General features: G+C 38.9%; 1 protein-coding gene and 1 pseudogene across 1 annotated transcript in view; one reads left to right on the forward strand and one right to left on the reverse strand.

Annotated features, from left to right (window-relative positions):
* The window catches only part of LOC140926402 (uncharacterized), an 18,226-nt pseudogene extending 12,377 nt beyond the window's left edge, over positions 1-5,849 (reverse strand).
* An 8,251-nt stretch (positions 5,850-14,100) lies between these two features.
* LOC140929000 (outer mitochondrial transmembrane helix translocase-like) overlaps positions 14,101-25,000 on the forward strand; it is a 12,527-nt gene continuing 1,627 nt past the window's right edge. The window contains exons 1-13 of the mRNA XM_073378812.1: positions 14,101-14,302; positions 14,472-14,513; positions 15,149-15,256; positions 16,940-17,009; positions 17,440-17,508; positions 17,593-17,681; positions 18,090-18,132; positions 18,456-18,536; positions 19,439-19,554; positions 20,427-20,477; positions 21,468-21,543; positions 21,854-21,917; positions 22,668-24,015. Coding sequence (XP_073234913.1) covers positions 14,165-14,302; positions 14,472-14,513; positions 15,149-15,256; positions 16,940-17,009; positions 17,440-17,508; positions 17,593-17,681; positions 18,090-18,132; positions 18,456-18,536; positions 19,439-19,554; positions 20,427-20,477; positions 21,468-21,543; positions 21,854-21,917; positions 22,668-22,779 — 1,059 coding nt within the window. The 5' untranslated portion in view covers positions 14,101-14,164 and the 3' untranslated portion in view covers positions 22,780-24,015. The remainder of the gene's footprint in view (positions 14,303-14,471; positions 14,514-15,148; positions 15,257-16,939; positions 17,010-17,439; positions 17,509-17,592; positions 17,682-18,089; positions 18,133-18,455; positions 18,537-19,438; positions 19,555-20,426; positions 20,478-21,467; positions 21,544-21,853; positions 21,918-22,667; positions 24,016-25,000) is intronic.

A 25,000-nucleotide genomic window follows, 5' to 3' on the forward strand; every position in this document is an offset into this window, starting at 1 on the left:
CATGTGCATTCCCCGACTAACGTTAGCAATTACCCTACCAGGAATTCCCATTTATTGAATATCCCACTTTTTAAAACCGCCTCCGGTCAAAGAACTTTTCATCATCGAACTGTCAGCATTTGGAATTCCTTAGAATCTAATTTCTAACTCAGGAGCACAGTGGCAATCTCTAAGAAGGTTTTAAAACGTAAGCTGCTCAAAGAATTCTTAGATTCTTAAATCTGATGAATTAGCACTTGTCATTTCTCTTTTAATATTCTATAAATATTACTAGGAGTAATCAGAGCTTAGGAGAGTGCGTTCGATATGTTTGTTGAGGTGGAAGGATGGTTGCGATGTAGATAAATATGATTATGACATATTTTGAACGTAAGGGTTGCGTACAGAGAAACCTCTATTTAAACTGTGTATCATTTTAAGAACGTTTTCAAAAGATATCGTATGGTTCGGTGCCAAGTGCTTTTAATCGGAGGAGACATTGGCCAGCGTCGGACGTGTAAATGGAACATTTTGTTTTACTGGCGCGAGTTACAGGGCGCAGTTTCTCAATGGCCGATTAGTTCTTAACCCGGGATTCTTTTTCTTTCTTCAAAAACATTTCTTCGGATAATTTTCTCTGTTATTTTTAACAGCATCAATCATCAACTTGTTGACAAAATGAATTACATTGAATTTACTGGTTTAAAAGCTTTCACATCTGAATTCAAACTTCGCACTAACCCTATCAAAGCCTTCAATGGAACGTGTGTGCGGCTCACGTCAATAACTTTTCCAGTAATTTGGTCTAGCGCGTTGATTTCAGTGACTCGAGAGTGGCGCTACTGTGGGCTGATTTATAAGTTTTTCGTAATAAACAAAATAGAGTTAAAGTGTTCGTTTGTCCGGTGCCGAAAATATCACAAGTCATGGTCAAATGGCGCCGCCGAGCTTCACATCTCGGTAGATTTACTTTGTGGCAAAACGGCTGCCGAGCTACACAACTCGTAAATTTACTTTGTGACAAAACGGCCGCCGAGCTACACAACTCGGTAAATTTACTTTGTGGCATAACGACCGCCGAACTAAACCCGGTTTGATGCATGCACTAGTAGTCGCAGACGTTTTCCAAAGACAGTGACGAACCATGCTGAAAAATATGAAGGCTTAATCCAAAGTAAAATTTAACAGCAAACTCCTGAAAGATGAACGTTTTGGACGATTCAGCAATCACAGATCGATGTACGCTTTACGAAGATTCAGCAAACTTTTTAAAAGATGAACCCTTTACGAAGAATATCAGACCTTAGCAAACCTTTGAAAGATGAACGCCGAGGACACAAGAATCACCACATGAGTTAGCGCGTCAAAGTGAGGCACAACTTAAGCAAGCGCCTCAAAGCGAGGCAAATGTGTGTCGACGACGATAACCTGAGATCAGGCCCAATTTGAGCGGTTCTCATACATTCTCTCTAACGGCAACCGCTCAAATTGGGCCTGATACAAACTCATTCACGTTTGTGCTCGTTACGGCCAGATTTTGGCCGTAACGCTGATTGGCTGTTAGAACAATGCCACAAGATCTGATTGGCTGTCGGAAACGCCGGAAGTTGAAAGCGCTTATTCCTCGAGTGGTTGTTTTCGTCAATGATCCGTCGTCGGCGGAGAGAAGGATCGATTTTGCTGTCTTTTTTATTGTTTTATGGTCTTATGGTAGGAAAATATGCCTTAATATGTGCCATGGAAATTCAGAAAATTCATATGGTTGTTCGTATCTTCTCAGGATTTGCTTTATTTACGGAAAGTGAGTGTATCGCGGAGTTGAATCCCTCTGCAAGTTGTTGACCGCTAACAAGGTGCATTTTGATTTACCAACAAACGGGTGCAAATCAAAATACTGCCCATCTTAAAACTGGTTTCATTTGAAAGTTTAGCAGGGAATGACTTCGCTGAACGGGGTACGCAAGCGAAGGCTCACTGCGAAAGAAACCTCAATCGCAACTGTGAAGTATTAGACGAAAACTATCGCATCGCTGTTCAAGGAATTTTCAGCGTTAACAGACTGGCTGTTTGCCTTCGCTTTTTGTAAAAAATAAACCAAGAAAACTAGTGTCCTCGCTCGTTGGCTGTTTGCTTTTGTTTTTAAAGATTTATGTCCTGAAAATCGGGGGAAATTGCCGAGGAAAATATTAAGGCAACGGAAAAATAGAGATTTCAGTATTTAAATTCGAGCGCGCCCAGCCAAAATAATAACACTAGTAGAACATCGTGTCGTCGTCTTTTCGAAAACTTTTTACCTTCTACGCCAAATGAAATAACCTTCGAGGTCTCCCTTAATCTCGCAAGAAGTTAAATGTGATTGTGCTGACTGTTTTATTTTTAGCTGAAAAAATCAAGAGATAAAAGCTATTTTTTAAGTCAGCCAGTCTGCATTTTTCCCACGCGTGAACAATTTGCATACTAGAAAAACAAGCAACGAAAGTAATTTTGGTTGGCTGATTCGGCAAATGTCAATCAATCAAAAAAGTGGGCGGCAGACGTTTCGTAGAAGGTTTGTATCAGGCTGTCTTTTTGTTTCGCCATGCCCGCCGGAATGTTATTTACAAAGCGAAACGAAAATAGAGTCAAATCTCAGGTTACGACGACGACGACGAACATAAATGGAATCTCAAAAAAACCTTCCTTATTTATTGCACAGGTTACCCAATAATGCACAGAACACCCAACACAAATTAGGGGTTGCGTTCGAGGTACGAGAACGCAATAATATTATTTTACTATTTAACCATACTGTAGTTACAGTGTATATGTCTATATATGTACATATTTCATAGGTATTGTTTAAATTACTTATTTATTTTTTGGATGGATTGATTGATGGACAGATGGATGAACGGATGGATTGATTGGTGTTTTTTAATTGTTCCGGAAAAGCTCTTTGGGGAGGTTTAATATAGCATGTATGTATGTATGTATGTATGTATGTATGTATGTATGTATGTATGCATGCATGCATGCATGCATGCATGCATGCATGCATGCATGCATGCATGTATGTATGTATGTATGTATGTAGTGTGTGTGCGTGTGTGTGTGTGTACCCAGGCACCCTCCCTACAGGAGATGAAATGCTCTAAAGAAATGCTGGTATAATTAAAAAAATGAATATTGCAAAATCGGTTTTCTTGAGGATTCAAATGATCGAAAGCAATGACTGCTAATATAAACACAAATGTGAAAATGACACGACGTAGAAAGGCTAGTTTGATTCGCCATTGCTAAGTCCAACTTAATAACATTTTGGACAAAGCAAAGGATCTGATAGTATAAAGCCTGGTTCACACGAGCGTAGTAAAACTAAGCGTAATCGTGCGGAGCGTTAAAACCTAATGTTTATAAGAAATCGTTATCGTAAGCACTGCCTTGAGCAGCCCCGTTACCGACAAGTTTCGTTGTGATTACGATGCTTCCCATCTGGTGTCCACCGATTCAATGTAATTGCAAGCGGAGTCGTAAGTATTACTGATTTACACAGATAAAGCTAACAACTGACAAAATATCCATAACCGGATTTGGGGTTCGTTTGTCACGCATGCGTGACAAACGAACCCCAAAGGACGTCTGCGGGGAGGCTATGGTCGCATTAAAATTTCCGAAACGGCGAAGTAAACAATAAACAAGCACTGCCAACAATCTGATTACAGTAGATCGGATTTATTCACAACTCAGAAGAATCGGATTTATTAACACTGTTTTGTTTACGATTACTATTGCGATTAAGACTACGTCGCACGCGTTGCTAGGGTGAACAAGGCTTATGAATCATTACGAAAAGAGCGATGAGAATGAAATACGACACAGACACAAGCTAGCCTGTAAAATGTATTGCAAATAAAGCTGTGTTCGATTTCAGGGCTGTGCTTAAGATTTTAACACACCACCCCACGTCAATAAAAAAGATGTAGAAAATTCACGAACGAATTTGAATTCGTTGGCTCCCGATCTAAACCAGTTTCACAGACTTGCGTTTAAGCAGTGAAATATGAAAAGGAATTTTAACCTCAAAGAGCATCAACGAACAAGTCCACGAAATGACAGTAATACAATGAAAAAAAAAGATCAGTTTTTGAAGTGAACTAATGTCTGAGGCAAAACAAACCCGAGGGAAATCCTCAACCAACCGAAAATAATAAATGATCGCCCCCGCCCCACCCCCGAAAAAAAAAAACCTTATTATAGGAAATTAACCGCTCCATGAAATTAACGCGAATCGTTAAAATTCGCGTTAATTTATAAGTCACGTTAATTTTGTTGAACGTTAATTTCCGCGACGTCAATTAAGTGCAGCATTAATTTCCGCACTCTTAACTTCCAGTATTTTAACGCCAATTTTGGAACCTGTCCAGACATTCTTGACACCTAAAAAACATTAACTACAAGCTTTCTTTCTTTCCATTTACCCTTTATTTTTCATCTTTCACAAAAGCTGAGGCGAAGGTTGACAATGTTTCGAGTTCATCTTCATCGTTATCGCTGTCAGAAGTGATGTCAATATCTTCTCCTTTGATTTCGCTTAATTAATCGCGTTAATTTCCTTTATTATGAAATTCTACCTCCTCTTTCGCGTTAATTTTCTTTATTCGAAAGTCGTTTGCCATTAAATTCGCGTTAATTTAAGTCGCGTTTATTTCCAATACCTTAATTTCATGGAGCGTTAATTTCCTATAATAAGGTATGTATATATATCGTTCCGAAGAGGCTGGATAATCATGCGATTAAATCAGAGAGTGTTCCGCGGGGAGCCCCCAACTTGATAATAATATCGCTTTCAGTTTTGGTTATGCAAAAGACTACAAATAGGTGACGTGGCTCCTTACGACATGTATGTTACTTGTATGGGCTGAACTCCATGCAGAAGTATGCCTATTTGTTGATATTCTTACGTCTATTTCGATAAAACATACATGGATTATAAAAACTTCAGTCTAACCGTTTACTGTAATTAGGCGATCCGGGAACACAGCTGTTCCCGCGGGATCGTGAACTGTTAAATTCTTCGGCGCTTCTACAACAGAAAAAAATTTTCAATCAATTTATCGTGATACTTCCGTTCAACGCCTTTTACTTTAAAATCTCGCAACAGTGTAGCTCCCTAAAACGAGACCGGAAGTAGGAAGTGAAATATTTCCGGGTCTTGTACACAGTGTATTGCATTCGTGCATGCTTTGACTGAGAAAGTAGAAGAGTAGTAGTTTTACGTATTTTCCGACAAAGAGAAAGGAATCTCTTAGAATAATTGTGGCTACCTTGGAAACTAGGCTGTGCGAGTTTCTGCGCTGTCCAATGCTAGGGGGCTCGTCCTTGCCAACCGAAAGAATCGAATTCATTGGGTTCAAAACTGTTGGCAAAATTTAGCCCCAAGCTTCAAGTTATGTGGTCTAATTTGCACTCAAGATGTGTTTCTGCTTTCCGGCTATGCCTGACGTTAAGGAAAAACCCATGAGTGATAAATATTTGCAATCACTTCCATAAACAAAGAACTCCCTGCTGTATGATTTAAGGTTATCCTATTCATCAACTACCCGATGTTAATACATCCGGAAAACTCATTCCCGGCTCAGCTTTTTCTCGCATTTAATCACAGAAGCTTAATCGCTCGCTTGGGGTTTCCATAAACCGTGAAAAGCGCTGTTAAACATGATAAGCGGTGTCCCGACATTCACAAACAGCATAAACTCTAAAATAGTCACACAACAGTCGGAAACGTTAAAAATATCAAGCAAAAGTGACCTACCGGAGAAAGGAAACTTAAATAAAGGACTGTTCCTAACTTCACCAGTTGCAGTAAGCTTCAGTTCCGAGTCACTGGAAGCGATGCGCCGAAATGATGACAATTAATGGGATTCTGCTATTAAATGAAGCAAACTCAGGCCACACCTCCCACTTATGGCATGATCTTTGAACTTGGAAACTGAAAAAACAATTCCCGGTAAAATCCCGCTCTCTATTCACAGACATCCTGTTTTTTTTTTCCTAGAATTTGCTTACCTGCCAACTTTCGCCGTGAGTCTCACAATTTTTGTCTTTTCTCACGGTCTCACGGCAAGACTCCCACGGTTTTTGGCAGAGGTCATAAGTAAAATTAAATACTACCTTGTTGGGCAAAGAAAACGAAAAATAAACGACAATAGACCGAATTCTTTAATATTATTTTCTCTTTATACTAATTTTCCTCACTAGCCAGTGCCGTAGCCAGACCAAACGGCCAACCGAGGCAGGCGGGAGTTGCTAGGGGGGTTCGGGGACATGCCCCCCCCCCCCCCCGAGAAATTTTGAACTTTAGTCTCTCGGAAATGCGATTTGCAGCGTTTTCTGGGCCTTTCGGTAACTTTTTTTCGAGTTAATTTAAGTGGAATTTAAAAAGCAATAATCAGAAACAAGCTACATAATCTGGGTGACCGTTAACCTCGCCAATGGTTTTGATCAGTATTTGTTCAAAAAAAATTTGAGTTAACGTACGTAGCCCCTTGAGATCGATGATATGGTAATTTTTTCATAGTATATTGACTGAATTGCTGAATTCTTTGTAATATCATGATGCGTTAAAAATATCCGATGATCGCTTATGTAAAATAAAAATGATCGGCGAAATTCGTCAAAATTTTACCGAGGCGAGTGCCTCGGTTGGCCTCATACTAGCTACGGCGCTGCTAGCCTCATTTTAAAGCAAAAATTACTTTCAATTTCTACATGCTAACGAGGCTAGTGAGGAAAATTAACGTAAAGACAAAAGGACAATTTATTCGCCGCCATTTATGAATACGGTCCATGCTAGTACGATAAACTAATCCAGTGGAACACCGCACCGACGAACTGGTCCTTTTACGCAGCGGGTTTAAATAATGACAGACCACCGTTACGCGTGGGACGAGGAAGTGATCACCATCGTAAATAAACTAAAAAAAATGTGAAAAATAATGAAATCTCTCTATTTTTGGCAGAATCTTCCGTTTTTTTATTCATGGATCTCCAGATTTTCCGTTATCAGAGGGTCTCAATGGGGTTAACCGATAGGCGTAAAACGGCCAAATACTTAGTCGATAGCCGTAAAAATTGAAAAATTTTAACCGTTAGCCGTAAATAGAGTAAAAAAGAATTAACCGTAAAAGAAACTGTTCCCTAGATTTGCTACTTTTAAGGGAGGTACTAAACTCATTTATGGTTGCGTCTTTTATTTCCCTGCTAGTGTGACTCCGTACGCACGTTATATAGGCTAAGGGCCTTTCAGGTGTTGACCAAGACCTAGGCTCCATTTCCCCCGCTCTCTCGGGGTACTTATTTTTTCCATAGCGAAAGTGTGGCTTCTTGCTAGGGATTGATATTTGTGATTTGCAGGAGGTCGTGCCTTCGAAACACTAATGAGACAACACGCAGAGATGTCACTGTTTGTAAAACACGTTGCCGATAAACAGCATTTCCCTGTTTTTCTCTGACGCTACGGTAGACATTGCCAGGCCTAGTCCCTGTACGGCGTCTTCCCACGCAATCTCGGTCAAAGCATTTCGGTGGCGAACTCGCTCGGACCACGTGACCCGAAACGCATTAGCCGCGAGGGATAATGAGGCCTACGGACAAGGCAACGGCAGACAGTCGTTCTGTACAGTCCTTCGCTATCATTAAAAGCACTGGACATGGGAATTTTGTTATTGGCCGTTTTCACGCTAGAGCTAGAAATGGATTATCCGTCTGAGACTAGTCTGTGTACAGTCACACCCTTCCCACAGACACCCCTTCTCCAATTTTTTCTGAGGGGAGGGGGTGGCTGTACACAGGCTATCTGGAACGGATAATCCCGTCTTCAAACTGTCCGTCGAAATTGACGGATAAAGTCAAGCGGATTGTTCATTCAAAATATATTAAAACTATTCCATTTTCAAATTAAGAAGTATTACCTATCTGACGCGAATCATCAAACGGATAACCCGTCTCACACGAATAATCCGTCTCTAGTGTAAAAACGGCCATTTCTGTTATAATGAATGTCGCGCCCCGGCCTTGAGTTGGGCGTTTGCGTGCCCGCTTTTGCTTTGTCACAAAGATTATTTTTAAATTGACTATTGACATTTCTATGTGTAAAATAATATTAGAAGTGAAATACTTTATAAAAAGTATGATCTATCAAATGCTAAAATTTTTCAAATTTTTCCCCCAGATGATCCGAAGACCTTTATTTTGATTTAAAGATACAAAACATTCAGGTTAATTAATATTTAACTTTTGAAACAAAAGAAGTTAATTTTTAACTTTTTTGTTAACCGTAACTGAAAAAAATTAACCGATAGCCGTAAAAGAGCCCAAAATTTAGCCGATAACCGTAAAAGTCACCACCCCATTGAGACCCCTTTATCAGGGGTTGGCAGATCTGAATTTGTAACAGTATAAATATGGAGGCCTTTGGAGTCCAGTAAACGGCTGTTAATTCAACTTATCAGTCCCCCCCCCTCCTCCCTGGTACGTAGGGGGAAGAGTAAAAAAATATTTGTGAGAAAAGTATGGTCGAAACTGTTTGTTTGACCTTTCAGTTGCTAATTAATGCTTTAGGTCTACGCTCACGAGGGGACATCTCCCACGGACTAGTCCCTACAGGCGGGACTTGTCCGTTCGCGCAGGAAGACCTTCTTTTGACATTAATGCTTGAGGGAGATACCCATCACAATACAGTGTCAAGTCGAGAAATTGTCAAAGGGCCAATTGCGTAGCCTGGTTTAGTGTAGACAAGTTATGGCGCACAATGAGTTTGGTTGACGAGAAATTGATTCTCAGAACCATCTCAAATTCAGTGCCGTAGCCAGACCAAACGGCCAACCGAGGCAGGCGGGAGTTGCTAGGGGGGTTCGGGGGCATGCCCCCCCCCCCCCCCGAGAAATTTTGAACTTTAGTCTCTCGGAAATGCGATTTGCAGCGTTTTCTGGGCCTTTCGGTAACTTTTTTTCGAGTTAATTTAAGTGGAATTTAAAAAGCAATAATCAGAAACAAGCTACATAATCTGGGTGACCGTTAACCTCGCCAATGGTTTTGATCAGTATTTGTTCAAAAAAAATTTGAGTTAACGTACGTAGCCCTTGAGATCGATGATATGGTAATTTTTTCATAGTATATTGACTGAATTGCTGAATTCTTTGTAATATCATAATGCGTTAAAAATATCCGATGATCGCTTATGTAAAATAAAAATGATCGGCGAAATTCGTCAAAATTTTACCGAGGCGAGTGCCTCGGTTGGCCTCATACTAGCTACGGCGCTGAAATTGGTCAGAAACTAGAATAACAAAGTAACTGAGCCAGTTTTAAGGTGGCTTCCTATAGCATTTCTTAAAGCATTTCATCAAGTGGTTACAACAGTTACAAAAAGACGAAGTAGTTTTTATGTTTTGCAAGATTTTCCAATGCGATTTCCGGGAAAGATAGGCAAGATAGTGGCCCTTATTTATCGATTGCCACTTCGTTGATAGAAAGTGTTTCCATGGAAACAAAATTCCTGGAAAGTGAACGAGTACCTACCCATTATTTCTCGATTATCTTGCACCAGCCCCAGACTTTCCTTCGCGAATTTTTTTCTAAAACTTTGCTATCACGTTGGAAATATGTTCGGTGACATTCAGCTGATAGTTTCGCCGGTACAGTAATAGTGAATTTGTTATTTCAGTTTGCACTTGCATTGAATTTGCTTCGAGAGTTTTGGTAAAAAATGGACATTTGGGAGTCACGGTTTCTGTCTCAATTTATGCAAACGTTTGAGAAAATTCACCGAAGGAAACGCGAGAAGATCCATTAGTTTTGCTATTTTCAGAAGGCTGACGTCATAAAAATCAGAAAAACGTTTCGAGAGTTCGAGAGAACCAATCGCCAAGCGTTGTACCGCACGCATGTACTGTGCGTACGAAAACGTGTGCTCCGCTTCGACGAAGAGTTCGCTTTCTTTACTGGTAGCTGTTATTCTCGGCCAAAACTTTAATTTACTCTCGAATGCACAGTTTTGCAGATGAAAAACTAAAGCAGGGCGTGGAGGACGCGCGAATTTTACGATTTTTGTATACTGATCAACAGCAAGTGGGTAAACTCTCTCAGGAACGGCCGTACTTACAACACAGTTGAACTGGACTCTGATCACCGCATTGTTACCATCCTTCTAGTCACTAGCTCGAGAGCTAGCAAGGTAAACCCATGCAAGAGACCAAGATTCAACTAGAGGAAGCTGCAGGACCAAAGGACTAAAGAGGAATTTCAGTTGGAACTGTCCAATCGATTCCAAGCACTCCATCTGACTGATGTATCTGTAGACATCACAGAAAGATACAAGTCCCTTGAAACAACCGAAAGGGAAGTCACTGAAAAAGTAGTCGGTGAAAGAGAGCCATGTGGACTACCAAGTTGGGTATCCGACAAGACAATCCACCTGAAGAAGGAGAGAGATAAGGTCAAGAAGCAATTTGCTCAATCCAAGACACCACAATCAAGAGAAAGATGCAGGAAATTAAATGCCAGTCTCAATGATTCCTACAAACTGATGAATCTGCCACGCTCAGCAGGCAGATGAAAGATCTGAAATTAGCTGATGAGACTGGGAGACACACGGCCACTTGGAGCATCATCCATAAACTCTCAGGAAAGAACACCAGGCAAATGTGAAGGTCAAAAAGTGAGATGGTTTGGCTGCCTATAGTGAATAAGAGCTACTAGAAGAGTGGAGGAGTTACTTTGGCTCATTGCTCAACGATGACAATGGGATCACACCCTAAGAGCTACCCCCTCCCGCAACAGAAGACCTTCCGATAAACACTGATCCCCCAACTCGAGATAAGACTACTGAAGCAATTGCAGCCATGAAAACAAACAAAGCAACAGCTTTGGACTGTGACATTACTGCTGAAGCACTTCAAGGCGGCGGTGATCAAATGCGTGATGCCATCCATGCATTTTCCTTTAGAGTTTATACCTCATTATCTCCACCACGTCAGTGGATTACCAATGTTATCATTCCGTTACCCAAGAAAGGTGACCTCTCGCTGATGACAAACTACGAAGGCATTTCTCTCATGTCCATTGCTGCAATGGTGTATAATAAAATCTAGTTAAATTGAATCCGACCACATGTAGATCCTCTTCTCGAAGCTCTGCGCAACAAATCCACACACTGAGAAGAATCATGGAAGGTTTCAAAGAATACCAACCCCCACTTACTATTATCTTTGTGGATTTCAAGAAAGCCTTTGATTCGATCAACAAGAACAGCTATGTTCCCAGTGCTGCGTCACCGACAGCATCCCCAAATGTGTAGTCAATGCCATACAGGTTCTTTGCAGCAATTCCAGCAGTGCAGTAATAGTGTATGGAAGCATCTCCGAATTCTTTGAGGTAACAACAGGAGTTCTTCAGGGTAATGCTTCGGCCCCCTTCCTCTTTATTATTCTTGTTGACTACCTTATGGGTAAGGTATTTGGTCCTGACTCTGGAGTGGTAACCTGTCCTCGCCAGTAGAGAAGATATCCAACTAAAATGCTGAATGACCTGGACTTTGCTGATGACATCGCCCTCCTGGAATCCTCAATGTCACAGGCCCAGTCTCCGCTCACCAGGGCTGCTGATGCCGCAGCAGACCTTGGTCTTGATATCAGTGCACCCAAAACAGAGTTTATGACCATTACCAACTACATTGCGAAATATGAGCCTGTCAGAGAATTTGCAATGTATTTTCCTACTCATGGGAGGATGAAACCCGGAAGACAACGAACCCTGTTCACCAATTATTTTGCTTGTCTTCTAGGGGGTCCTAATAGCCTGCTAAATGACAGTCAGCTGTTGGAGATGGCTCAAGACCGCCATCGATGGAGGAAACTTGTGGTTGACTGCTCTAAAGCAGTTGTAGGTTGATGATGATTTTATTTTATGAGCATCTCAGTGATGTGTCATGAAATTATCTAAATTGCTTGACATAGCCCCTTTAAATAGTTACGGCATGGCACACCATCGTTATGCGTGGCACCGGAAAGTGATTACTATCGAAAACAAACCTGAATGACTGACAAAACCCAACTGTAAAAGAGTTTGTTTAATCTTAAACAGGGGATAAAAGAAATCTAACTATTTTTGGTAGAATCTCTCCATTTTTTTCCCCCATGGATTTCCAGATTGTCCTTTATCAAGGGGTGGGAATCTGCTTCCCGATTTTTTCCGAGCACACTTATCTCTAAATAGTCCCAATGGAATTTCCCGCACAAATACTTTTTGCCGGCTTTTCCAGTGAGATCTCGTGTTTGGCCAAAAACGACTATCCTTGCAATCAGTTTTGGGTCTCGCGATTATAGTAAAGGAGATGGTGAATTTTGAACACTTTGAACACTTTATTTATAGGGTGCATAATTACAGTAGAAAAACTGTACTCTCCCTTATGGCCCTGTTAGACTACTACCAATAACAGAATACTAAATTGATCAATTACTCAAATACTAAAATATTAAGGTACTAAACTATTACAATACTAAAATACTAGAATATAAAATGCTAAAATACTAATTAAGAAGTAGTTAAATACTATATAACTAGAGACTAAAAATATCACCAAATAAGCTAAAAAACTTTGTCAATCCTGAAGGTGTCAGGCGTAAATTTACACATTATTAAATCAAAGTAACTTCTCCTAAAATCTTTTGCAGTTAAAAAACAGATAAAGTCTCTATCACTGGTAACATCATTACAGAGTTTAACAGCATCATAAAAAAACATGCGCTTCATGCTATTGGCGTGATTTTCCGCGTACTTTAAATTCTATCCAACCAGAGGTCGGTATTCACGCAAGTTGCAGCAACCTTTATTTCAGCGCAAGACTGAGCCAGGGCGTTCGAACCTGTCTTGCAGATAATGAGGTTGCAAGGTTTTTTACGTGGATGGTAAAACGCGCAAAATCGTTATTCAACTCGTTTTGCAGCAATGTTGCAAAACAAGTTGCAAGTTTTTTGTTGCCCGTTTTACGCGTCCCTTTACTGCGCTTTTCATAAACACGTAGCCTGGGACCAGGCTCCGCAGTAGGGAAAAAAGGCAGAAAACGGTGTCAAATAGGAAAAATAACGGCAATGGAAGCGAGCTGAGCGGTATCCTGGGAAGGGGTAGCCTCCCCGCAGACGTCCGTTGGGGTTCGTTTGTTCGTTTGTTCGTTTGTTGTCAAATGAATGCGTGACAACAAACGAACCCCAACGGACGTCTGCGGGGAGGCTAGGGAAGGGGGAAAGGACCACCCTTTCCACATCCCATACTACCTCTCGACTCGCTTCGCTGGCCGATTTGTTTATTTTTTTTTCGCCAACGCCGATTTTTTCTCCTTTTTCCCACAATGCGGAGCCTGGTCCCAAGCTAATAAATACGCGAATTCTAAAGTTCAAAAGCCAACTGACGTTTGCGCTTTTCGTTGCCGTCAATCATCTTAGCGGACCTCTTAAGAAACAGAGGCTTACATCTGGTGGATTTCGATCCGTTTTGTGTGCTTCTGTGTTTCAAGGTTCGTTGCTTGTGATCGTAATTGTGATTGACGGCAGGGAAAAACGAAATTGTGAAGGCGGCTTTCTGAACTTCAGAATTCGCGTGTTTTTGAAAAGCGTAGTAAGAAACTTTCTTTAATAAGTTTGTGCTTGTGTTATTTTTGTGTGCTATAGAGTTCTCTTTTTAAAGTTTGCACGGGTACCTTTGCGGTAGCTGACTGTAAATCGTAGGTAACCTTTCAGAAAAAACAAACAGCTGAAACAGTGTTAAAATGCGGTTTTCCAGTACCTTACTTTTTATAAGCATGATGAACGATACTGACACATCAAGAAGTAACAATATTAGGGATTGTTTACATGGGGGTGGGGGACCCCAGATAGGTGAGGTAACACATGATGTGGCGGGTCAATTATTATTAAAAACTTCGAGGCGAGGGTGACGTCATAAGTTTACGAAATCCGACCGAAGATAAGAGGGCCTTTCGACGGATTCAAGCTCCCAAGGAAGTGATCACAACCCAGGATGCTTTGCGCCAAAAATTTTATCGAGCGCCTGCTCTTTTGGCGAAAACCGCAGACAGCATTGAGGAGGAAATTTTTCTGGCAATGGCAAATGCTTCATACAGTACTGATTTTGTTGTGTCTCAAATATAAATATGCCCGATAATCGAGCTAGATATATAGCCACAGCAATACAGGTTATCCTTCTTGGTGCTGTGACATATTACGGTGTAAAATGGTTGGTAGATGTGCTAGATCCGACAAAAAAGAGTCGCTTGGCTGCGCAAAAACAGGTGAGCGTACGTACGTCAAACCAAACCAAAAGCTTCAGACTAAAAACGAAGCTTAATTTTCAAACTGAAGTGATGTTACCAAGTAGAAAAACAAGGTGTATCAATAAGGAGATGTTGTAATTTTCTAGACAAATAATCTGTTTTGGCCTTTCTTTGTGATATTTTTTAGGCTGAACAACTGTTAAAGAAAATTGGTGTTCAAGGAGTCAAGGTAGGGTACAGCCCAGTATCAGGGCTGTTTTTTAAGGGCCGGGGATTTCTCCTGGCTGCTATAATCATCATCCCCGGCTGCTTCTATAGGAAAACAGAGGAAAACTAGATCCAAAAGCCGAAATCAATAGCTGTTTGATTCCTCACCTAAATCTTGTATTTAGCCGGCAACTTGAAACATTCAATGGAAAGGTGATTTGTAAACTAAAGCATGTCTAGTAAAATAAATAATATTATATAGATGTTGTTAATATTGGTTAGTTTTAAAAACTTCCAATATTGCATCAGCATGATTTGTTGTTAACTGCTAATTTAATCTGGTGTGGTTGAAAGGAGATCACTGTCTCACTACTGAACAACAACAAAACATTAAAGTTGGATTTGTAAACCATTTAAGCCAATCAGAATTTAAATTGCAAGTTGAGGGCATTTCATCAAATCTAGGTACAGCTGTACAATGGTAGGACATATGAGCCCCTAGGCCAAACATATGGGCAGGAATTATTGGAACAAGGATGACTTTAATAGTTCAGATGCCCGGGAGGGCTGCCTGAAGTCTATTTATGTTTTGGTTGTAAACATTGATGCTAAAATAAAAATAACATGAATTTGTAGTTTTTGCCACTTACCTTGTAGTTAAGTGAATATGAGCTGACAGTAGCAGCTGATATTGTGGATCCATTAACTCTGCCAATCAGTTGGAAGGACATAGGAGGACTCCGAGAAACAATTGATGAAGTCAAAGTAAGACTAAGCACTTATGCTCCATTTGAATGTTAGGGCTTTAACCAGGAAAAAGTGCATTTCTTATCTTGGATTTCTCTGATTTTCAACAAACATGATTGTGAAACATTGTTGTACCTGTGACCCTTGGCAACTTAGTCTTGAGTTTGGGTGACGAAGAACTCTTAGTGTGCTTTCCATTTGTCAAAACTGGCTAGCCAGACCATTCCTGCTGTAATGAGAATTTCACCTTTTATCAAAACTATCCAGCCACAGCGTGCAAAGAAAGTAGTGTCCGATAGCCCGGGGCTAGTGGACTTTTCTATCGGGCTAGTGAATTCTGCTTTTAACTTGCCCGACGGGCAAGTCATATTTTTTAAGGAATTCGAATAACAGAAGAACTGGCAATCAGTTCTGCTCGTCAAAAAGCTTTTTGGGCTAGTTGAGATGACGTCTAGGCTAGTGAATGCTATCTTCAGCTTGCCCGAATGGCAAGCAGTAAAAATGATTTTCTTTGCACCCTGAGCCAGATCAGTCAATTAATTTAATCAATACATGCATGGGGTTGATGGCTTTTGTTGTGAAAACTCCTTAAAGAGCCTCTTTCATTTTCAAAATGACTAGTCTAGCTGGCCAGTTCTGATTTTTGGAAAGTGCCCCTTACAGTTTTGGCACATGTCATAAAATTTAATGTTGGACATCCTACATTCATGGGTTTAAAGAATCAGTTATTATTTTTCCTATCTAAGAAAGCTTGGTTAGGTACTCTGTGTTCAATCTAGAAATTGGTCAAAGTGGGTCATATGTCCCACATGGCATTTTAAATTCAAGGGTCATTTAAAAAATGGAGTTGGTCAAACTATAATATTGAATCTTTGAACAACCCTGATGGACATCTTAGAGCTTTTCATATTCAACTGCCATTCTCTTTCTTGTAAAAAATGAACTTACACTTTAGCTTTTGTTGCCATTTCATAATGGAACAAAAACAAAAGAATAAAGTCAACAAATGAAGGGTGAATCGATCGGCAAAGCAATGTATGCAGAGAGTCCAAACGTACGCTCTGGTCTCTCTCAGAATTGGGTGGAATACCTGACATAAAGACTACTTGTAAGCACAAAGTCTGAAATTAAATGACCGTCATTCCGTATGCTCATTTCTGACTAGCAAGTACACCTTTTCTTAAAATTTACTTTTATTATTACCTGCTGCTTTGGAAGTACTTATATATATTTCAGGAAGCACTTTTTTGTGTCAGCATGACTCCATGATAATTTCATTTTGGTTCAGAACAGAATATTCTGTGTCAATGATGCAAAAAGGCAGCCTAGGTTGAACACTGGGTACTTTTTTCAAACAAGAGATTAGATGGTTTAACTAATTTTTTTTTTGGTTGATCAACAAATGAATGTTGTAATTCTACTTAACTTAATAGTGCATCATGCCACAATGAAGGCTGAAGTAGCTATTTAACTTGTTGAACATTATATAGGCTCTGTTGTATTCAACAAGTTACAATTTGCCAAACAATGAGAGCTGAAACAATAATATTGTTGATGATCAAATCTTGAACTGTGTGTGGCTGGCTTTCAAATGCTTCAGGCTTCTTTTGCTGTTTAATTTAGACTCATTTCATAAAATAAATGATGTATATGCATGTGATTAGTCATACTTACACTGTTCTGCTTTTTATCCTCATTTAGGAAACAGTGATTTTACCCATACAACAAAAAGAAATTTTTCAAAGTTCCTCTCTTCTTAGTGCACCTAAAGGTATTTTTTTAAAAAGTATTTTTTATTATAATGACATGGACAAATACAAAGGATAAACAAAAGCTTTTGAACCCTGTTTTCTTTTGTTTTTTTTTTTCTGTTTCTTGACCACTGAGGCAGTAAAAAAGACTTCATTCTAAGTATCAGTATAATTATTTTGCACAAATAAATGCTTAAACTGCGGAAACTGTTTTGGAGTTCTCTTCTGGAGATGGGATGGCCATAAATTTTTAAGTGTTCATTCAGGCAACACGAAAGTCTAGCATTTGTACTTCAGATGTAACATGTCAAGAGACACTTGATGAAACATACAATATCACAGCACTATAGCTTGTGATTTGATGAAAGCGCAAAAGACAATGTTACACTCACTTAAACGTCATGTTGTTTATTCTGCTAGACCCTTTCTTTCTTCTTTTAAATTTTTAAGGTGTGCTACTGTATGGTCCACCTGGCTGTGGAAAAACTATGATTGCCAAGGCCACAGCAAAAGAAGCCGGTAAGATGTTTGTTGGTTATTTTTTACTTTGATATAAATGTCCGATCTTAGATTTGCCTTCTGTACCTTCTCCCTTGATTTCAGGTTGTCGTTTTATTAATTTACAAGTGTCATCTTTAACTGACAAATGGTATGGTGAATCACAAAAGCTTGCTGCTGCCGTTTTTTCTCTGGTAAGCATTGATTTATTTTTCAAATATATGTTGTGGTTCAATTTTATCCTTGGTTTAAATTTTATTTCCTTTTGTTTTTGGGGAATAGTATTCTTTGATAATGAGTTTGTTTTTTAATTCAACAAAGAAAAAGAAAAACTACGGACAATTTTATTGCAAAACTAATTCTGTTCATCCATTTGTATCTCCAGAGTTACCTTATTAATTATTATTATTACTGAAAGTGAGAATGATCATCGCAGTAAAATTTCCAATTTAAGCAATTGGAAAGAAGAAGCCTGAAAAAAAAGAAAAAACAGGGCTTCAACAGGATTCGAACCCGTGACCTCCGCATAGCCGGTGCGTTGTTATTATTACTGTTATTATTATTCTAAATTTTGTGATAACTTATTCTTCTTATTTTTCCAGGCAGTTAAACTTCAACCTTGTATAATATTTATTGATGAAATAGGTAAGCATAAAGGTTTTCTTCATCAGTTAATGCAATGCTTCGGTACTACCATGCAAGCAGAGGTTTGTTGCTAGCATCTTTCTGGCATCACTTATGAAGTCACTTACATTGCTGTCAGTCAGGTAGTTGGTATGTTTTCTCTTGAGGCTTGAAACAAACCAATTATGCAGCAAACAGCGATGCGAATGACTCTATAAATGCTTAAGTTGTTCTTTCTTTTCCTATTCATTTTGTTGTTTTTGTTCATTTTGCATTTATGTGTAGTATTTACAGTGCAATATGTCTGAAGATATGATATTGATCTGTGTACATGTATGTTTCAGACTCTTTTCTTAGAATGCGAGACAAAACTGATCATGAAGCTACAGCAATGATGAAGGCACAGTTTATGAGTCTATGGGATGGTAAGCATTTTGTTTAATCTCGTACCCAGATCTCTTGTCAATGAAGGCTGGATCTGGTCATGAAAGGAAATTCACCTTTTTTTTTAATTACCTGTACTCAAACTGCCAAGAGAGTAGGGTGAAGAAGTGGGATGAGGGTTGTCATTTACACGTTCTACCAGTTTAAGTTTAATCATACTTTACCATCCGTACAAAAATTAAAATCTAAAAGGTGATAAATAGATGGCAGGATAGTAGCATGGAGAAACTAAATTAGTAATAATAAAAATAATGATAAAAAGGATAATGATAATAATGATGATAATAAAAAGTCTTTGCCTCCCAAAGTCCATGGTTTGGACTCTGATGTTGAGAGAGAAAATCACTTGCAATTACACTAGTATATCTCATATATAATAGAAATAATTTATTTATATAGTGCCATTTCCAATGATGTCCAATGGGGCTTTACATTAAATGTTTAAAATATGACAAATATTGTTCATAAGAGTATTACATTGTGAAATTACATCACATAGAAACGAATTAAATATAATAGAACTAACTGATAAAAAAAATGCTTTCCCTAAAACAATCAAAATTTAAAAGGACTAATTTAATAAAAACGCTTTCCCTTTCCTGATTTTTTTTTTAGGGCCACAATCCTTTCGTACATGTAAACTGATTTGTATATGCACACATTAAAATAGTTTCTGCAATTCATTCTTTGCAACTCTTCATTTTCAAAAAATCTTTTTGCTTGTAAAGCATTTTGCAAAGTAGGAGAAAACAAAATTTTGTAACACAGAAATTGATGTTTAATAATAAATAACAGTAATAATAACGTGGGCTGAGTTTTTGGTTTTTTAGGTCGTAAATAAATAATTTAAATCCATGGCGTTAAATGTTTGATTGTTTTACAGGTCTGATGACTGATTCATCATGTCAGGTTATTGTTATGGGTGCCACTAACAGACCTCAAGATGTTGATAGAGCAATCCTCCGAAGAATGCCAAGTACTTTTCATGTGGGATTACCGGTTAGTTTACCATGTTACAGTTAAACATTCCTTTTATAGTTTCTTTTTGGGCTTCCTCACCCAATTCATTTGCTTTGGTGTAATCTTGTATTCTAGTCCTTTGCATTTCTGGGTAAAATTAACTGAATTGAATTAACTACAGCTAACAATTTTTAGCAGATGTATATTTATAGAATAGTTTATTAAAACTAACTTGCAGTAAAAAAGAACTGAATTATCAAGTACATTTTACAATCATAAGGCAACTATTATCTAGAGTATAGTAATTTACAGTTATAACAATGAAAATAACAATTGAATCACTTAAAAAATTAAATGTAAAGAAGTCCTCCACTCTCTTTGTCCTACAGACCTGCATGTTCCTGAAAAGATAATACTTTTGTGTTTTCTGCCTTAAGGTGTAGTTAGGTGTGTCCAGAAGTGGGCTGGGAAGTAGGTGGTGCAGAGGGTGGCTGGGGGACTTTATTTTCGCCATTATTTGTAGCACAAGAGTACTCTTCTGTCATCTAACCTATCTAGTTTACCTAACTATAAGGCATGAGCATATGACTCTGCCTTGGGGTAGATTATGTTAAGCGCCCTTTTTTGCACTCGCTCTATGGCTTCGTACAGATAAGCAGGGACGTTCTGCCAGACTGGTACAGCATACTCTAAAACTGGCCAGACTGTGCTAAGGTATATCCGCAAGATGTTGGGTTGGCTCACCCTGGCTCTACGGAGAACTCTAAGGGAGTATAACTTCTTACAAGCTTTCTTAATAATGTAATCAACATGACAGTTCCACTTCAGGTCATTGTCCATAATAACTCCCAAGATCTTATAGGCACGGTTGACTAAATGTGTATGTACTGACAATTTTTTTTTTTCATCAGAATTTAGAACAACGCAAAGAAATCTTGAACATAATTCTCCAGGGGGAAAAGGTAATTAATAAAAAGTACAGTGGAAATGACAGTCCAACGTGTAGGCCACTTGAAGGTGTCTGAATAACTTGCTGACTTAAGTTTGGCATCTTTTCTCTCACCAAAGACTCCTAATATATCAAAGAGAATACTACTTGACTCCGCAGTATTAATGGTGGTGTTGGTGAATGTAATACAGTCGAACCTCTATGTGCGACCACCTCTTGTAAAGCAACCACCTTCCATAAGAAACCTCCAATCCAAAACACCAATTTTTTGTAAGAGACCTCCAGCACTTTTTTGGATGATGGTTTGTAGAATTTTCCATTTTTTACCCCTGTAAGAGACCACTCGCCCTATCGTTTTAACTCTAATGTTCACTGAATGTACTATGTACCATCGTGCAAAGAAAGTAGTGTCCGATAGGCCGGGGCTAGTGGATTTTGCTACTGGGCTAGTGAATTCTGTTCTTAACTTGCCCGAAGGGCAAGTGAATTATTTTGAGGAATTCAACTTACAGAAGAAGTGTGAAATCAATTCTGCTCATCAAAAAATTTGGGGGGGCTAGTTGAAATGATGTTTGGGCAAGTAAATGCTAGCTTCAGCTTGCCCGACTGGCAAGCTGTAAAAATGACTTCTTTTGCCCCCTGCATATGCTACTCATAGAACGCCAAAAAAAAATTAATTTTAGTGTCAACATGAAACTACCAGATTGTGATTCCGAAATTGCATGCAATGAACTCTTTCAAAATGAAGACGTATTCAAACATTTCCTAAGAAAAGACCCCTGACCCTGTAGATCAATTCTCGTAAGTGGCCACTCAATGTAAGCGACCACTACATCTTGGCATTTTAGGTGGTTGCTTACGGAAGGTTTCACTGTATTTCACTTGGACAGCTCTATAAAAGTAAAAATTGAATGCTTTATATCCCAGATTTAACTCAGTCAAACACTACATGTATTTTCTAAAGTTCACTTTTCCTTTGTTTTTTGCAACTTGTCATTGTTAGGTTGAAGAGGATGTTGATTTTGATGAATTAGCAGCAATAACTGAAGGATTCTCTGGTAGTGGTTTGAAGGAGATATGTGAGTTTTAGTTTAAGTACATCCACAAGCACTTCATCAGTGTTTCAATGAACTCCTAACTAACAGTATTAAAATTAGTGATAATTATCGCCGTTTAAAGAGTTTTTTGACAAGGCTAACAAGTTTCCGAGGTGAAAAATTTCCTTAGAAAGCAAGATGAGAAGCAATGGAACCCCCCTCCCCCCCCCCCCCCACCCCCCACAAAAACGTTAACTTTGTCTGACAGAAAGACTAGAATACATGCTTTTAAACAAAATTAATGCAACAATTCAGTAACTTTGTTCTTAACACACCTTGTTTGGTTTTTCAGGTCGGGTTGCAGCTATGTCATGTGTAAGAGACTTCATGAAAACCAGAAAAAATTCTCAATCATCGTAAGTTGTGTTTTGTGTTCTATTTTAAAACTGAAAATCATAAGGGACTTGTAATTACACTGTAAGGCTACTTCATGGCACTTCTATTGATGTTCATTGTAGAAAAGTTCTGATCTAGAAGGGAAGTTTCTTTCCAAAGTTACTAGTTCTATACCAGGGAAGTTTACAAAAAGGTTTCACTGAAAGGACATTTTTATCAAGGCTTTGTCACGAATCTTCTGGAGAATGAGGGTACTTCTCAGTATGGCTCTCCTTGAAGAGGGTTTTTATTACCGATGCATGCAACTTGTTTTAAAATGGTGTTAAATGACGCAATTAGAGTCTGAAACCATTTGCACATACCATAGTTACAGAGAACATTGTGATGTTTAGTATGTTAAGACAGAGACAAAGGAAACATGTCAGTGTTAGAGAATTTTCTAACCCATTTGTGACATATATAAGGCATAGGTTTTTCATTGCTACCTCACTTTAGTCCTTTTTTGATTGCATAATTTCGCTCTATTTCCTTCACTTCCCACCCTCTTATATCTCCCACTTCTCAATCTCTCATCTCCTGCCCCCCTTACCAACCCCTCCCACCCCCCTTTATCTTGGGCTGCCACCACCCTGACCTCCCTCACTAACAAGAGTACTCTCCCTCAGTGCAGTTTTTCTTTCTCTCTTTTTTTTAAGGAATGAAAAAATGATGTTTAGTTTCAGAAATTACTCAATGTACTTTTTCCTACTAAATTTCCCTCTTTTTTACAGGGGTGTTAAACTAGATGATGAAAGTGTCAAGTCACATCTGCGACCAATTCAAATGAATGACTTCATAGTAGCTGTTGAGAAATCAAAGTCAAATACAGATTTCCACAGATGACAAGATCCTTGATTGTCAGTCAGAAGTGCAAAGGAAAGACCTGTGTTACCATATGAAATAGAAAAGAAGAGTCAGAGGCTGAATAACTAACCACCTCACCTCTGTTCAGAACCGACTGTGCATCTTGTCTTGTCTACTGAAACACTGTCTGGTGACTGATTGAAAAGCCTATCTTTTTTAGTCAAAGGGAAGCTCAGGAGATAAAGACCTGGTCTCTCACTTGTTATTGTAGTGTTGGGAGTTGGCTGAGATTTTATAGTCACTCACCCCAAACAATTGGATTGGCCAACCTTTCAACCTGACCGATCATTGATTGTAGTCGGAAAAACCTTTCCACAGAAATTCCATTTGTTTTTCACCTTTCTGTCAATCAAAGTAGATGTGATACAAATTTTTGAAAGTCTTTTGACTGTGAACCACTAAGCTCAGAATTTTTTTCTATGCTTCCGGGTAATCAAATTTTCTTTCTTTTTTAATTACGACACCATTAAAAAGACAACATACAAGTATTTATTTGCCAACAAGAAATTTCATTCTTTTTCCATATATGGTAATTGATTAAATATTTCTATGATCAATTATCGCATTGCTTAAAGATTTGAATCGATGATCGACACACTACTAGGTTATTAGAGCAGACGGTTTTTTAAAAAATTGATTTTATTAGCTGGTTACTTAAAGTTTAGCTTAGACAGTGGCTTAAGACTATCAGTAAACCTCCAATATTATAAGTATATAAATATAGTTTCCATAAAAACGTTTAGATGCTCATCAAAACGTTTTATTTAACAAAATGACATGGAACGCAGTTTTGATGAGCACTAGCTAAACTCTTCATGTACGGAGTTCTCTTGTTAACCTCTCTCAAAAGGAAAGGGCGAAGACTAGGAATAACATAAAATAGGCCCGCAATGCGTGCGTGTAGCTACTGCGTTCTTGTTTACATTGGTATGTGAATACGGTGCAGTGCTGTTTAGTATGTACAGCTATTTTAGAAAAGGTTGTCGTAAGGCCTACGCGCCCATACCACTAGGTATTTTGGCCGTGGACGCTTGGGTACTCATAGAGCGACAACCTTTTCTCAATTAGCTGTATACAGCTATTTCATCTAAGGTTGTCGCGGCTCAAGTGTACACACCCAGACCGCAAAGGAGCATGTGAGGTAAAAATAAGTGGTTATTCGACAAATGACTGACATTCTGCAACATGGACTACATGGAAATTGGTCGGGGCTCGGCCCATATGGCGTTATATCCCCGCCAAAATTCAACCTTTTGTTTGCAACATTGTTGCTTTGAATTAATGCTCGTTTTTACAATCCAATATTCAACGTCTATAATTCAACATTGCGCATTCACGAATCAACATCCATATTTCAAATTCAGTGTGCTTCGTTTACATGCGACATTCGTCTGTGTGTGTGCGATATGCTTGCATCGCAATCCAACATTCTTGTTTTCCGTATTCACACACCAACATCCATATTTTAAATTCACCTTCCGTTCGTTTAAGTGCGACATTCATGCCTTTCATTGCTATGTTGATGTTCGGTGTGTGTGTTGCGGTGCAGAGTGCGATATGCTTGCAGCACAATGCAATATTCTTGTTGGACATTGAACTTCACGCTTGAGTGAGCTGACCTTCAGATGGTACGCCGCTGTACAAAACATGTGGGCTCAAAATAGTTGCACGTGCTTCCTCAGTCTATTCCAGGCGAGGCAGTGATGGCGGATAATGTGAACTCTGCGAACACGTCTGCAAAGGCCACACTTCGTCGCGTTGCAGAGCAGTTGTTAACGCTGGCAAATAGAAGTGGGTTGTATTTTTGTTTTTTTTAGCACGGTTCATTTTGTAGGGACTTTGAGCTTTTGTGTTAGGGTTCACTTTATATGCCAGGTCTAAGTTCGTCGTGAAGCCGGACATCGGCTTTTCACCTTTTATATTTTTAATAAGACTAAACATAACCTTGATTGTACACTCCACATTATATTTCTTTTTAATCACATGCAACAAGACTTTCACATACAATTTATTATATAATGAACTTACAAGAACCTGACTTTAGTTATATGAATTTGAAAATGATGAGTGAGTCATCTAAACGTCATTCTAAACTATTATCGCTATTTTTTATTCTTAATTGTTTATCTAAAACATCCGTTATTAGACTGTATTTGTAGAGCGAGTAAACTATATCCGTGGCCAGGAAGTATCCACTTCA

This window comes from Porites lutea, chromosome 2 (assembly GCF_958299795.1).
Source record: "Porites lutea chromosome 2, jaPorLute2.1, whole genome shotgun sequence".
In the NCBI taxonomy this organism is placed as follows: domain Eukaryota; kingdom Metazoa; phylum Cnidaria; class Anthozoa; order Scleractinia; family Poritidae; genus Porites; species Porites lutea.